The sequence below is a fragment of the Poeciliopsis prolifica genome, unplaced genomic scaffold (assembly GCF_027474105.1).
Source record: "Poeciliopsis prolifica strain line A6 unplaced genomic scaffold, Auburn_PproV2 SCAFFOLD011, whole genome shotgun sequence".
NCBI classification, from domain to species: Eukaryota; Metazoa; Chordata; class Actinopteri; order Cyprinodontiformes; family Poeciliidae; genus Poeciliopsis; species Poeciliopsis prolifica.
The window spans coordinates 3331703-3347265 of NW_026562386.1; the positions used below are offsets into that span (position 1 = coordinate 3331703).

Consider the following 15563-nt stretch of genomic DNA (forward strand, 5'->3'; position numbering starts at 1 on the left):
ATTTAAACAAAAATGGTTCAGCAACATTCTGTAAAATAAGATGAAACATTAATCATTTTCATGAAACCACTATAAATAGTTTTATAGAGCCAATACACTAAAAGGTCATTTGAACTAAATCATAAAATCCAGTTGGTCAGATGAAATGAGAAAGAGAGCAAAAAGCTTTTTTCAATCAAATGTTGTGTCCAGAAACAAGTCCGGTGCTGCTGTCAGTTAATTGAATAAACAAATAAATGAGCTCAATGTGGATAGTCGATACTGTCACATTCATAGTGCTCTCTTTGGTTCTTTTGCAACTTTTCATACATGTATACAAACACAAACCCTATTACTGTGACTCGAGAGCAGGGGCCCTCTAACCTTCTGTCCGATTGAGTTTGCAGGTCCGGCAGAAGGATATAATGAGGTTTTCACTCTGAGAAACTCAAGTTTAAAAAAGTGCAGGAGGGATGGCAGAGGGGGACGTCTGTGGGTGTGACACAGAGAAAGAAGGTGAACGAAAGAGAAAAGGCACTCAGTGATAATGTATGAGCTGTCTGCTGTGCTCCATGCTGGGGGCTGGGGTGTGGAGAGTGCAGCAGCGCATTTAAAAAGAAGATTATCATGTCAGAATACAGTGATACCTCACCAAACACTGATTTTTATTCGTTATGGGTCTTTCCTGCCTGCCTTGATGTTAACACCCAAAAAGAGAGAACGTCTATTGTGGTTGTAACTTAATATGAATTAACATGAGAACAAGAACTGTTTTTTATGTATTTAATAGCTCTATAAACATCTTTCAGAGAGATCCACGGTGACTCTTAAAGAGCCTGCAATTGAAATTTTTTTTTCTATAGTTGTTACTATTACTCAAGAACTGTAATTAATATCATGCAGTTTCTTATACTATTACACATCCTGGCAATTTTATATTTAGTGCATTGAGTTATGGTCTATTCCCTCCACAAACCTATAGTGATGGAGCCTCTCAGGGTTCTGTGTCTTGCTCAGAGACACTTCAGTATTTTAGTGGGTGAGAAGATTGAACTTGCAATCAGGCGTAAACCTGCCCTAACTCCTAATTTCATCTGCACACAGTGGACAGAAAAAAAGATGGGAGCCTTCAGCGGAGACCCAGTGGAGAAGCTAAACCTAGAGCTGCAGTTCCTCCTTAACTTTATGGACCGCTGTAGAGAGTCTCAGCTCATTATTCAGTTGTACGTGTTCAAAACTTTACTGTTTTCTCTCTCTCTCACTGCTCTAATAGCATCATTTTACACCTCACCAGGCAGCTCTGTAACTTACTAAGAGGAATAAAGTGCACAATTTTATTGTGCACTTTGAAGCTAAAGAGTCACTTATTTCTCTCAGAAATGGAAATGACCACAAACATTGAGGCTTTACTGAGATATTGATCTTTTACAAAGAAACAAACAGTTGCTATAGGTCTCATTTTGCATCTAGGTTGATCAAATGAGCATCCACATCTTATATAAAGTGATTTGCATAATAATCTTGGTTAATGTATAGATCTAAGTTTCATTATGTTTATTTGTTTTCTCTTTGGGGTCAATAAAGTAATTTTGAATTTGAATTGAATTTGAAAATACCTCTGAACCCGCTGTTTACTTCCATCGAGATACTTTTTTGTTTTCTTCTGAGGTATAATGAATGCAACATGAGCGTTCATTAAACCTCACAAATCAAGTGTTGATAAAGATGAAAGAAACAGAGAATCCTCCCCCTCTATGATGACTGCTACAAATCTGTCAGTGTCATCATTCAGAACAGCCTGGGAAAAGTAAATATATTGGGGTATGTACAAACACAAAGAAGCAAATTATTATGAAGTGGAACAATACTTTCAACTTTCAACTTTACTAATACAAATCTGAAAATGTGGCGCAAATTTTTAGAGAAACTGTCCATTTTGTTTTGTTCAGCTTTCTTATGCCCCTGTCAAAAGCAAATAATTTTCCCAAATATTTCATAATAACTAATTAGTGTCTGTTTTGATTAATAGTTTGCACTCAAATCTTTCATTGTGTCTGTAAATATACTGGGTTTAAATAGCTTTGCATCAGACCCTCTTTTTCACTTTTTACTTATTTCTTATTTATTGTTCAATTAATCAATGAATTTTTATTTGTATAGCACATTTCAACAACAAGGCAGTTGAAAGCACTTTACATCATAAACAACAATAAATATGTCTCTGCAAATCTGGCCTTAAGGGAAGACTTAAAACACAAAACCTGTTGTGAAAGGAAAAACCACAAGCCGTAGTTTAACGACCCAAAGTGGACACACAGGGCCTGTCCTTGGCTTGACAAATGCCTAAACTGGAGTTTGGGGGACGCCATAAAAACAGACAAGAAAAAAATATATTTTTACTTTTTTTTTAACCTACCACTTAATGATATAGTTTAGTAATTAAAATAAATCTGAATTAATTTAGCTGCATATCAAAAAAATCTTAAATACTATAGCTATAAATAATAACATTCTGCTTGCCCCCCCTCTTTCTCTGCTATTTGGTATATTCCTGCACCGCACCTCTGCGCAAGCGCAGTTCAGGCAGTCACGCTCTGGGTGGGTGAGTTTTGTAACGCGAGTAACGTCAGAAAGCAACATGTCCCAAGCTGCTTGGTCTGGCGCCCAAAGAAGAAGAAGAACAAGAAGAAGAAGAAAAAATAAAGAATAGAGAAAAGAAGGCGAAGAAAAACATAGCAGGAGTAGAGGTACTAATACTAATGTGAGGAAATCACCTTAGTCATTTAGAAGAGTGTCTCGTAGCAACAAGGCTAACTAGCCAAACACGGAGCTAATCAATATTAAGCCTAGGCTGTGTTTTCAGATAGCTTCCCATACAGCTGTCAACTCACACAGACCTAAACAGAGACACATGGTTAAAGTGATGCATTTTGTTTGCACTGAGTTGTAACTCTGGCAAAATATTTAAAATGCAAATATCGTCTTCAAAAGATACAACTGTCTTTCTAGTTTTTTTTTCAGGCTTTCCTTCTTGCAGAAAATTTGGTCCAGAATCAGAAATGCTTTGATGCACATTTTATTTATCCCATTACATTTATATTTTTAAAATGCAACTGAAAAACTAAATATTGCCAAAAGTGCTGTAAATGTAAACTCAAACTTGATGAGAGAAAATAAGAAATAAAGAATAAAAAAATGATTTTTTATTTGGTTTACCCTAATACAGCACACATGGAAGAAGCTGTGCTTGTGACACCAAAGCTGAACATTTTGGGCTGCATGCAGCTCTTCATTTAATAATATAACCATATCGCCCTATTTTCTCAAATTTTCCTCACTATCTGTCGACTCCCATAAAATTCAGCTGTGTTTCACTTCCTTGAGAAGTCGGTTACAGAGGGGTTAACAGTTTAATAATGTAATTGTTTCTGGGTTAAGTGTGGTGTGAAAAGAGGTAATAATCTTTTTTTTTAGAGTTGACTAAGATTAAGGTTTGGCTTGCAGCCAGCCATTGCCCTGGGTTGGCTGTTTAAAAAAAAAGCTAATTAAACCTACATGAAAGCACTTCCTCAGGAGAAAGAAGGATTAAACATCCTAAAGAGTAGGACTAGATCAGCACAACTAAAATGAGCATAGACAATGCGATGCATGAAAAAAAAAGGGAATCCTGTATAATTATTTTGAAAAAAACACAACAAAAACGAAACAAAAAACGATTAGTGTCTGTTTTGATTAATAGTTCGTTGGCTTTTATCTGACATTATGATGCCAGAAATAAACCACTTTTTATACAAAATTTATAAAGATGTGCTTATTTAACTCCTAATTTACATACGAATAAGAATGTCAGTCACACATGTGGCTTCAGCTTCCTCTTTGCCAGATTGGAATTACTAAAAACCGAGGTCTCCCTGCGGAGAGGGAACCAGCTGCACGCTCATCCTAACCTCTCCCCTATTTCTTTTGTGGAACAGCCCAGTGCACCACTGTCTACCCCTGCCACATGATGACATTTGGTACAACCCACTGGAGCTTCTCTGTCTGGTTTGTCACTGACTCAGTAGTACCACAGCAGCCAGCCAAACAGCATCTTGATCACAACCAAACCCACCCGCACGCACACACACACACACACCAAGATCGAAAACATAAGAAGAGTTTCGAGATAGAAGAAAAGAAATCCCTTGGCTTGTTCCTCTACTCTGCTTTTCATTGCTTTGCATCCCTGATATGACCCTGTTCAGTCCAAGATGTGAGTATTCAGTCAGACCTCTATCTCTGTGCATGCATGTGTTAGTGAATGTTTGCATGGTGCGGTGTTTTTTTAAATTTTCTCTACGTCTCCCTTGGCGTGGTAGTTCATTCAGCTTGTAGTTTTTGGCACCCTTGTATTTCTTCCTAAAATATTTTCCCTTTATGATTATTCTTTTTATTTTTTATTATTCTCATTGCATGTTCAGAACACGGACAGACAGATTAATCTCGGAGAAATCTGCTGGTAAAATATAAAGCTCTGCTTAACTTATTTTACACTGAGACAGTGTTGTTTTATGTTCCTTTACTTTACATCAAAGGTGAGAAGTAGTTGAAGTGTAACTATTTCTATCACTGCCAAGGTCAGAACCTGGTCTCAGACTGTGAAGGCTTGTGGGATCAAAACCTCTGTCAGCCTAATTTTGTCATGCTCCCACTCTTTAGTGAAGGAACAAACCTGCATTTTTGTCTGTTGTTGTTCTGCTGTAAAGTGAATGTCACCCTTAAAATCAACCCTTAATAAGATTACTTTCCCAGGCATGCAGGAGCAGCAGCTCTACTCTGTACTCTGAAGCGGATGCAGACACCACAGTCTTCTCACAAAAGCTGTTTTTTCGAGGGATGTTTTTTGGAGAGATGAATATCATACATTGACATTACTGCCTGTAGTTACACTGCATCGCGTTGAGTATGAAAACTTAATTATTTAATTCAAACTTAATTCAAAGCCTGACCAGGTCTGTAGCATTGCAAGAAGACATGGAGCAGATCAAGTCAGCAGGAAGCGTGAATGCTATGAAACAACGTTTAAATGTAGACAACCAGACTAAAGAATAATAGATTGACTTTGCAGCAGTGGCAAACAATAAACTCTAGTCTTGCTTGTATAATCTCCAAAAAAGCACACTGTATTATTACAACAACAACAAAATAATTAACCCAATATGTTGATGAACTGATCAAATTAACATGTTTGTGGGGTAAAATACACACAAAAAAGAAAATAAGGGTTCTGTTTTGCACAGCCATATAAACATATCATCATATTTTATTTATCTGTTGTCCAAATAAATAAAATGAGCAATACTTTGAATCACATCTAAAAAGTCTATGAAGAAATGCAGAAGAACATAAAAAAACACCAAAATGACAAAAAGTGACTGATTCTAAGGGTGGTTCTGATGGTGAGTCCTATGGACCCTGGTGTTCTCTCCTGGTATCAGGCATATATCTGCTATCCAGAACCAACAATGTAAGGCTAATTGGCAGCTCCAAGTCTTCCTGAGGTGTTAGTGTGTGGGTTTGTCTTGTGTTTGTTGGCCCAGTAACAGACTGGTGACCTGTCCATAGGGGTGTACTGCTTCTTGTATGGATTATGCTGGCGATGTCTTCCAGAGAACAGGCAGACAAAAAGTTAAAATGATCTCAATGGGCATTAACTAAAACCACTTGATGATTAATTTACCAAGTAAAATAATTGACTTAGATGTGGGTTATTGAAGAGATGTTAATTTAGCAGAAGTACTGCTTTTTTTTAAAGATATTTTATTTTCAATTATCTGAGTAGCTGTCATATTTCTCAAACGTGAAATAGCTGCAGAAATGACATCAAAGTTGAACTAAATTAAATTGATAAATAATTTAAGATGGAATTTTAGGCGCTACTTAAAAATGTCTAAAGCAGGAATGAGCGAGAGAAGCTGCCCAAGCACTTTTTTATCTGATTGCAACATTATCCCTCCTCCAAAAAATGTCCAACTTCAAGTTCCAGATTTCTACATACATTAATGGCTTGCTTTAATAATAATTTCTGAGGCTAGCGGAGAATTTGAGGGCCATCTCTCAGGGTAGCTGCTTGGTGACCATCTTTTGGAGAAACTGCTGAGATTTTGAATAAGAAAATGTTTATTTTATTGTTCTTGTATAATTTTGTTTCCAGTAAGATTAGGTCAGCTTTGACTTTGTGCCTGCATGAGGGATCAGTCTGGCTCCAGGCCTGCTGTAAAGCAAAGTGACAGGCTGTAAACTGTAGCAGAGGATTTATAACTTATTATGGCTGATTGAATGTGACCTCTGTGTGTCATTTAATCCAGTTTTATCAACTAAATGTAAACATCAAATTATGCCAGTTTTATGTCTGTTTTTTACTATACCAGCTCCAAAGCTAGTAGTTAATGACCTATTTTATAAAGTTCTTATGACCTGCACTAGTGATCACTACTTCCTGAAGTTTTTACATTTTGACATTTTAAAGCCACATACAAGCATACAGACATTAGGATATTCAGAGGAGTAATTGTAATGAGGAAGGACTGACAGGATTCTCATCCAAACTTTGACTAGACCATTTTAGAACAATAAGCAGCTGAGGCTGAAATATTGCTCACCACCATCAGTGTGTGCATGAATGACTGATTAAAGTGTGAAGAGCTTTAGAGTCCTCTGACTTGATAAAACATTATGTACCTACAGGCCACTTACCATTCGGATTTTTGAAGGTAATTGGTTGAACTCATCTTTATTTCAGGGTATCAGAGATAAGAGGCTGAAAACAACACTTTTTCAGATTTTTATTTTTCCCTTCCACTAAATAATAATCCACTACTTTGGTTTGTGCATCATAAAAAATATGCTCAGGTCCTTGGTTGTACTGAAGCACAAGGCGAAAAAACTGAGAGTACAAACACTTTTGATCAGGGCCATGTATAATTATCGTCATTAAAAGGAAGATTTTCTTTTGGAACGTTAAATCCAACTATCAAATCCATTTGTAAGATTATAAGATTTTGATGGCATTCTAAGGCTGTGCCATTTTTAATATAGAAAGCAATTTTATTGATCTTCCAAACATAAACAAATACATTTCACAATTTATATGTTTTTCTTTTTCTTTGTATACTTGAGTAACCATCAAAATTAAAGGACCAAAAAAATGGCATTTTTTTTCTCTTTTCCTCTCCACTTTGTCAATATGTACTTGGTATGTTTTCTATAAAAACAAACATCAATCTCCGCTATCATCCTTTTAATTCCTCTCTAAACCGACACACACTAGAAATAGTGAGAATTTAGTTAAGCCTGTAACTTCATTAATAAAAACGAGGCAACACACATATCATCTATTGGCAGCATTATATCTTTTGTGCTGTTTATTTAAGTTGCAATAAAAGAAGCAAATACCATTTTGCTTATTTATTTATCCCTGTGTCACCAACATGAACCAACTTGTATGCGAGTCTGTCTGCGTGTGTGTATGTGTGTGTATATGTGTGTGTGTGTGTCTTATATGTGAAATCTTCTCTGGTGGTCTAATTATGGCGTGTAGGATTCTGTTTACGAATAGGCACGCTGATTACCACCTGAGGTTTTGCTCCCATTGAGAGAGACAACTGTGCTCAGCAGTATCCTGGTATCTTGTCCTGTTTAATGGCTTCATCATGCAGTCAATCACACCGTCTTCACGTTTCTTAGTAGATGCATCATAAAACATCAGAAAGTTTTGTTTTCCACGCTTGATTTGTGCAAGAAGGTGATTTTCCTGTGCAGGATGAAATACACCAAGTTAAAATATGCATGTTTATATTTGTTTTGATTGCTCAGATACTTTGGATTTTTGTATTTGGCCATATTTCAAATATGTGTTCTTTGAACTGTACTTTTAACCAACCAGTAGGATGAGGTTGAGTGCCTGGTCCTAGATGAGACGTAGTTTAGCTGTCTGCAGTGGGGGCAAGCTGCCCACCAGCAGAGAAACTGCCAGCTGCAGAGAAGCTCTCCAACAGGGCGCTGTTGGGCCCACAAACTGTCGGAAAAATATCTCTGCTGTGGGAGGCAAAGGCGCGTACACATGTCTAATTTTCCTTCCACACATTCAGACCCATACTTAATTAATTGTAGCTCCCAGCCATTTGACAGTCATACTGTGTGAGTGTATGTGCAGCTGGCCCAGTCACACTCCATTCAACACCCATCTGTCCGTGTCAAGCTGGACTCCTTCTTTTTTCCCCCCTTTGCCTTTTTGCCTTTTTATGCCTCTCTTTGGGCAAATCAACACCCAAAACCACAGTGCAAACAGTGAACTGTTGGCAGACACTGTAATCAAGGTGATTTATGATTAATTATCTGGTGAGAACACGTGTAAAGGTATGTATGCAAAAAGGATGGCGGAAGCAAAGCCATAAGGAGGCTGACGTTTGAAGTCACCTTGCAAACTATAGACAAAAATGGAGCAGCAGGAGAATTTGAAACTCAGTACAACGACTTGCAGTAAAACTATAACTATCAATTACACAACTTTAAACAAAAATTTACAACACTTTAATTATTGCTTCTTCTATTTTATAACATGTTGATTATGAGTTTTATGTTGATATGTTTTTTTATTTAAAACTAATATTATTAGACATGATTAGAGGGAGCCACTTTAGTTGTAAGTGCTTATTTTACAGAAAATCATATTGCTTTGCATTTTTTAAACATGTTAACAATAACCTTTACTGCATTATAAGACAATGACTGTCGTGTAGTGGCCATAATCCACCCCAGAAAAAACTTCCACCTAGGAACCTTTGAACTAAATTGGGCCCTTGCAAAAAATAAGAAATGAAAAGGAAAGAAAGAGAGACACCAGAAACCAATCAAAGCCAAATTGAGACTACAGGTACAATGAAACAAGTCTTGCAGATAAAACCAACTTTATGCAGAATGAATTCTTTCTAGTTAATCTGAGCATTCCTCCTGTTGTTTGTTTTGTCCACTTTGCTTATTAGCTTTGTTGCTCTTGACTCCATCAGCATAAAGTTAATTGGTTGCTCTTTCATGCAGACATGAGCATGAGTGGAGAGTTGAAGTCGAGTCGCTCCAGGGCAGCTAGTAAGAGGGCCAGCAACACCACTTATGGGTGAGTATGAACCACCTATTCACACACACAGACCCGTACAGACACTCTAATTCCCTCACACTCGAAGATAATGATGTGTTGTGTTATTTGCTGCAGCCCTTTATCTGCAACTCTGCTGCATCTCAGCTTTCCAATAAATGCAGCATTATTCGTTATTAGCTTCATACCTGCTGTGTGTTTAAGTGGCTATTGATTTCTGCCAGAGGTGCGGTTTCCATCAGTCGGTGTTTTAATTTATTTGTTGATGCAGCACACACGTGTGATTGGAGCTGATTGCTGTCTATTGCCGGCAGGTCAATGCAGCACTGTGGAGCTAGACAGGCTCTGTGCTTCGAAGGAGAGGGTAGGGCATAGGAGAGAGATGACTTTGCATTGGCTTGTTGAGTTTGTTTACACATTCTAACAAGAACAAAACGTAAAGATACTACTGGTTTCAGTGTCTGCAGCATCACTCTCAAGCTGGAGTAGATTCTCATTTATTGACTCGTGTTCTGCTACTGGCCTCATTTGTGTTTTTTGTCTGGTGTGTTTTCTGGAAGTCCATATGCTGTTTTTTTTATTTCTCATATTATTTGAATTCTTAAAAGCCCCTAAATAAGCCACATTGACTGTTTTGTTTTTCCTTTTTGCAATGTAAACCATTCTTTTTGAAAGTGCTTCCCAATGTGAGATTATTAAAGGCCCAGTTTGAGGTATGCACCTGTAGCTTTTTGCTCAAGAAGCCTAAACAACAACTGAGTTATTTCTCATGGTCTGTTTTGTTTGTTTGTCCGGCACACAAACAAACCCTGATCCTGAAGTCATTGAACTTTGACTGTGTGCTAAAAAGGTTAATTACTTCCAGAAAAGGAAGTCAATGAAAGAACAAGCTACAGCTGTCTGGGGAGAAACAGCAGCGCTGTTTTTTTTTTTTCTTTAGCTGCCATTGTACTGCTTCCTATCTTGGCATGTATGTTTTTGTTTTGGAAATTTTGTGATAAAAACATGAACAAATTAACACCTAAAGTACATGTGGGATGGGAAATTATCATAATTTATCAGTTATTGTGATAAGTTTCTAAAATATGTAATGTAATAAATTTGGAAAATATGATGAACTGCAGTGATTATGTGCAGATGATACAAATCACACTTTGTTATATTCTAAAGAGGCATGCTAATACTTCTGTTCAAGAGCAATAATTGTGTTTGTGGAAATGGATCACAGTCATACCTAAAGTTGTCGCTACTTTGATCAGTATCACAGTAGTACCACAAAATATTGTGCTAAAACTTGAAGTCCATATCGCCCGACCCCAGTGTCCATTCATCCTTGCGAAATAGTTAAAGTACAGTTACATTAATCACAGACAGTTTGTGAAGAGGAATTTTCAAGTCTTCTGCAGCCTCTAGCAACGGTTCTACCAGGACCGACCCGCATTTATTTTCATCCATTTCACATCAACTCTGATCAGCTTTTGTGTCCCCACCGAAGAAAAGGATCACCACACAATGATGATGCCACCATCATGTTTTGCAGTGGGAATGGCTTGTTCAGGGAGATGTGTGAAGTTAACTTTCTACCACACATGACATTATGAATGAAGGTGAAAAAGTCCAATGTTGTTCTCATATGAAAAGAACAGCTGGCATACGGCGCAAAACTCAAGTAGTATTGAGTGAAATTAATTATGATTTAATTAATAGCTGCTTAGCTGCTTTTAATTAGCCACTTGGCTGCTTTTAAGGTAAACTAATGAGGCAAAAGCCTGATCAGCATTCTGCTTCTAGCTGAATGTACCAGCATTGAAGCCAAAGCAGTGGCCTAATCAGAATGCTGTGACCTGTGTGTAGATGGTGACAAGATGTGACACATTTAGCCCTGGCCAGATTCTTTAGTTATTTGTCTTAAAATCAATAAAATAATAAAATTGTTATGGAATTGGAAGGGAAGCCAGGAAAAAGATGATGCATATCTTAAATCCACAATAAATATTCTAAAAATGATCCATCTCTTTCTATTCAAGCCAGTTGCAATCTAGGTTATCCACCAGGTTTATCTCCCTGACGTAACACACTGACACTGGACATATTACTTTGCTGTGTTAGGATTCATATATAATATATTGTGTCCCCGGGTTACCCCCCTCCGTGTGCAGAATATCTTTAATCCAGCTCTCTCTTTCTCCTCGTCTCTCTCTGACCTTAACCTCAAACATTATTCGCACTGTGCCCCATGTTGTTTTTCAGCAGCATGCATCATTGCATTAATGAGGTTAGTCATACAGAACCACACACATTCATGCTCACAAAGAAAAACACCTGAGGTCTCACCACTGATACAGCTTGATATCGCCCATGTGATATTTTATGGGGATGATAAAAGGAGCCTGTCAAGTCCGATAACAAATGGAAAACAAACAGTCTAAAACAGCACCAGCAGGTCTGTGAGGCTTTTCACATTCACACCTTCACACTACGAGTGTCATGTTAACATTTAACGTAGTAAATGCTTGCACACATCTCAGTATCATATTTACACTATTGCTATCAATAGTCCTCTGTGAAATTATCCAAAGGAAAACTTGAATGAGAAAAAAATAGTTTTCACCTCAGATTTGTGAACTGTTACACTGGAATTTTGTGAAAATGTTGCTCTTTGTCTCATTCATTCAAAATGTTGTTCTTCTTTTGTTAACTTTCTGAAAGAATCCTTAAATCCACTTTAGGGTAACTCACTTCCTCTTAACATTGCTTTTTTCTTCCAGCACCACATTTAACATTATTTGTGAACACCATGGAATGCAGCACAGGATAGATTGTTCTTATTTAATGTTTTTTGGGGTTTGATTTAGTGCTATAAACACGCTTTTTTTGTGCTTGTTTTTGAAACAGTCTGAAGAAACTTTCATATTTGCTCTGTTTCTACTGAATTGCAATATACATTTTTATTGAAATATGTGAAGCTGATGCAAATCATTGAGTCCTGCTCCTCTTTATCCTTTTATTGTCTTTGCAAAGGTTTATGTCTGTCTCTTCTGTATTTGGCAAGCACACACAAAATTTGCAAATTCAATATCCTGTCATATTGCCTCTAGTCACATGTGGATAGAAAACAGCATAAATATGACTTTATTGTACAAAAGAACTCAAAATGCGATTTCAATTCTGAATAAATAGATAAGTCAAAGGTGTCTTATTCCAATTTAGTGTACATGATCAATTTTCCAGAGCCAGAAACTACAACACAGTCACAAATGTAAATCATGTGAAGACAGCTACCAAAAATTTCTCTGTCCAGACTCCAACCTCCCCCCCCCAACCGTGAGGCTGGCAGCATAGAGCCCCGTCTGCTCCCGCCTCTCTCCATCCTCACAGAGTCGGCCAACAAACACTTCTGCCTGTGGCCCAGATAATTCAGGAAACCAAAAAAACACACAAAAAAACTCAGTAAGACACTAAAGTTCTGTTATCTGCTCGCTGACTCCATGCAGGTTTACAACATTTCTGAACTGATTCAATTACTGGAGAGTTTGATTAGTCTTTGCATGATTACATTTTCAAACTCAGATGTCCAACCCAGTAAAGTCTTTTCATATTATGTATGAACAAATTATGTCACATTTGATGGTGGCAGCCTTCCATGGAGGAAAGGTTCTTCCCTTGCCTTCGTCTTTTTTACCCTCACATGTCTCCCCTCAGGCTGTCTCCTGTAGAGCGGCCATGACAACACATGGGTGTTATCATTTATTATTACTTTCCGACAGACACAGGTGTCCTTTAACTCAGTAATCCCCAGCTGTGTTGAGAGAGTGGCAAGCATTTCCCCACCCAGACACAGATGCTACTGCGTTGTGGCCTCTTTATGCTCTGGTGAACAACTATAAGAGCCCACTGCTCTGTGTGCCCTTCATAAAGAGGCTCAGGTGCCACACAAAAGAATGTTTACGCTAATAGCTAACCCATAAACTGGGACTCAGGGATTTGTTTTTCTTTTTCTCTTTACTTCTTTACCTAATGTAGTGGGTAAAAGAAAATTCTGGTCTGGGTTCATTTGGCCCTGCAGGGCTGAGTTACAGATTTGATGTGGGTAAAATGTTCGGGTAAGATTTTCAACCCAAGAAATGTGTTAAAGCGATAAGTATCTGACATTAAAGCTAACAATCATCCATCCATTTTCTTGCACTCTGATGTCATTCGGGTCAGGAGGGGTGCTAGTGCCTATCTCCAGCTGTCAACGGGCGAGACCCTGGACGGATCTGCAGTCCATCGCAGGGCAACACAGAGACAGTCAGGACAAACAACCGTGCACACAGTAACACCTATGGAGAATTTAGAGAAACCAATTAACCTAAATTATGTTTTTGGACTGTGGGAGGAAGCCAAAGTTCCCAGAAAGAACCCACGCATCCACAGGGAGAACTTGCAAACTTCCATGGAGCTTGCATGTTCACAACTGGACCGGGAATCAAACCCAGGACCTTCTTGCTGCAAGGCAACAGTGTTACCTACTGCGCCACTGTGCAGCCCACGCTTGATTACCAAGCAACTATTATTTGATAGGGGTGTAACAATACCTGAGACTCACAAGGCAAGATGACATGTGATACCAGGACAAGATGAGGTTTTGATGTTATTCATAAGAAAACTCAAATCCTTTAAAGGCATTTATTTTGTACTAACTCAACAAACTTATATGCCTTTTGCTGATTTATTTAGATGTTTTCAGACCTTCGGACAGTGCTTCAGCTGGTCTCCAGTACAAGTGTATTTCCCAGTGGCTTTTGATCAAGTTTATTGTTATTGTTCAGTAGCTCAATGTACCCTTAGACGTCTATGCACTGGTTGTCATTGTGACGTTTTCTGCCTCTTTCAGCGACTGAACAACTATTATGGTTTGTGTCTTGCTTGTCACACTGTTGCCATTCATAGTTCCTACTGGAAACCCAAAATGCTGCCAGACAAGTGATTTTAATATATCTGGGCATCTTTTATTATGACTTAATCAGGCAAAGCCACACAGACCACAGCCAGCTAGTGCTCACAAGATAGCAATCACTTCAACAGGAAATATTGTGATTTCTTCTTTTTTTAAGTATCTCAAGATTTGTTACATCTCTAAAAATGAATTATCCATCAAACCATTTTTACATGAGTAATCCTTTCAGAGTCAGTGAGGTGGCTAAGCACATCTCCAGCAATCATTGAGACAGGACTGGGGTGCATCCTGAGCAGGTTGCCATTCTATCACAGGGCAACATGGAAACACAAAACACAACTGGAAACTCAAATTACAACTGTTTTTATGCATGTTCACACCTATCAGTAATTTAGAGAGGCCTATGTTTCCTGGAGAGATGATATGATATACATTTATATTGTAATGACCATAAATGTATTATTTGTAGTGTAGCTTTAGCAATGACTCAAACCCATAAAGATGTGTGTCATCCAAGCAAGACAATACTGCTAATAGTTCATGAGAAAATAATATTAACAATGAGAAAAATAATCTTACAATGTCTAATTAGAATTTAACAACACATGTTTGCTAATTTTTTTATATTATGTCCAATTTTTTGAACCAACCTAGCACTTGCTTATGCCAAATACTTAGAGGGTAAAATGCTAATGTTGTCTTAATGCAGTAAACTTGTGCTCCAGTGAGAACTAAAGTATTAACACAACCCACTGATATTTAAATTATTATGTAGAAGCATTTTACAATATGTCACCCTGAGGAAGAGGTTCTTCTGAGTTTGATAAGGCCATTGTGTAGGTAAAGATGTTGCTTTTCCTTAAATGTTCCTTTCTAATCAAACAAACAGGATCATAATTTTTAGCCTGGTATTTTTACCTTGAACATATCTGCTCAGAACAAAGCAAGCATTTTGGTTGAAGAAATAACATAGGCGACTTCACTTTTGTTTGGTCATAGCTTTAATCAGTGTATGACAAAGTTGCCTCATCACTAATTGCATTATCTGCTTCATTTTACCTCTGTGCAAAGGGAAAGGAAGGATTCACACAGGGATGACGGTGTGTGACCATCAAGCAAAGTGTACGTGCATTTCCACCTCTTAATTTGCCATAATCACTCATTATCATTAATTATGAGAAGGGACAGTCATCAAAGTGCTGGAAATAGGATGGAATTAATGCAGCAACCTGATAGTTTTTCTTATTATAAGAGAACAGTGGTTCAATTGAATTTTGTGTTTATTTCAAGTTTTGTTATTATTCACAGGAATACATCTAAGAAAAGGTTAATCTACCGACATTTCTCACAACCAAGACGTTACTTTTTTTTTTTCATCCTGGAAATTATGAGTCAGGGTCAAGTAACCGATAATATAAGATGAATAAAACCTCTGTCGCTGTTAACATTGTTCCCATTAAAGCTTCAACCTTGTCCTACTTGTCTGTAAGAGGTTTTGCCCTGTTCAGGTTA

General features: G+C 37.7%; 1 protein-coding gene across 2 annotated transcripts in view; it reads left to right on the forward strand.

Annotated features, from left to right (window-relative positions):
• Nucleotides 1-2567: 2567 nt before the first annotated feature.
• Nucleotides 2568-15563, forward strand: part of LOC129364410 (heterogeneous nuclear ribonucleoprotein C-like) — a 40390-nt gene continuing 27394 nt past the window's right edge. The window contains exons 1-2 of one of the 2 annotated variants that reach the window (XM_055037022.1): nucleotides 2568-2726; nucleotides 9058-9133. In XM_055037022.1, coding sequence (XP_054892997.1) covers nucleotides 9060-9133 — 74 coding nt within the window. In that variant the 5' untranslated portion in view covers nucleotides 2568-2726; nucleotides 9058-9059. Of the gene's footprint in view, nucleotides 2727-4012; nucleotides 4232-9057; nucleotides 9134-15563 lie in introns of those variants that run through there. The other variant, XM_055037021.1, reaches the window with a different exon arrangement.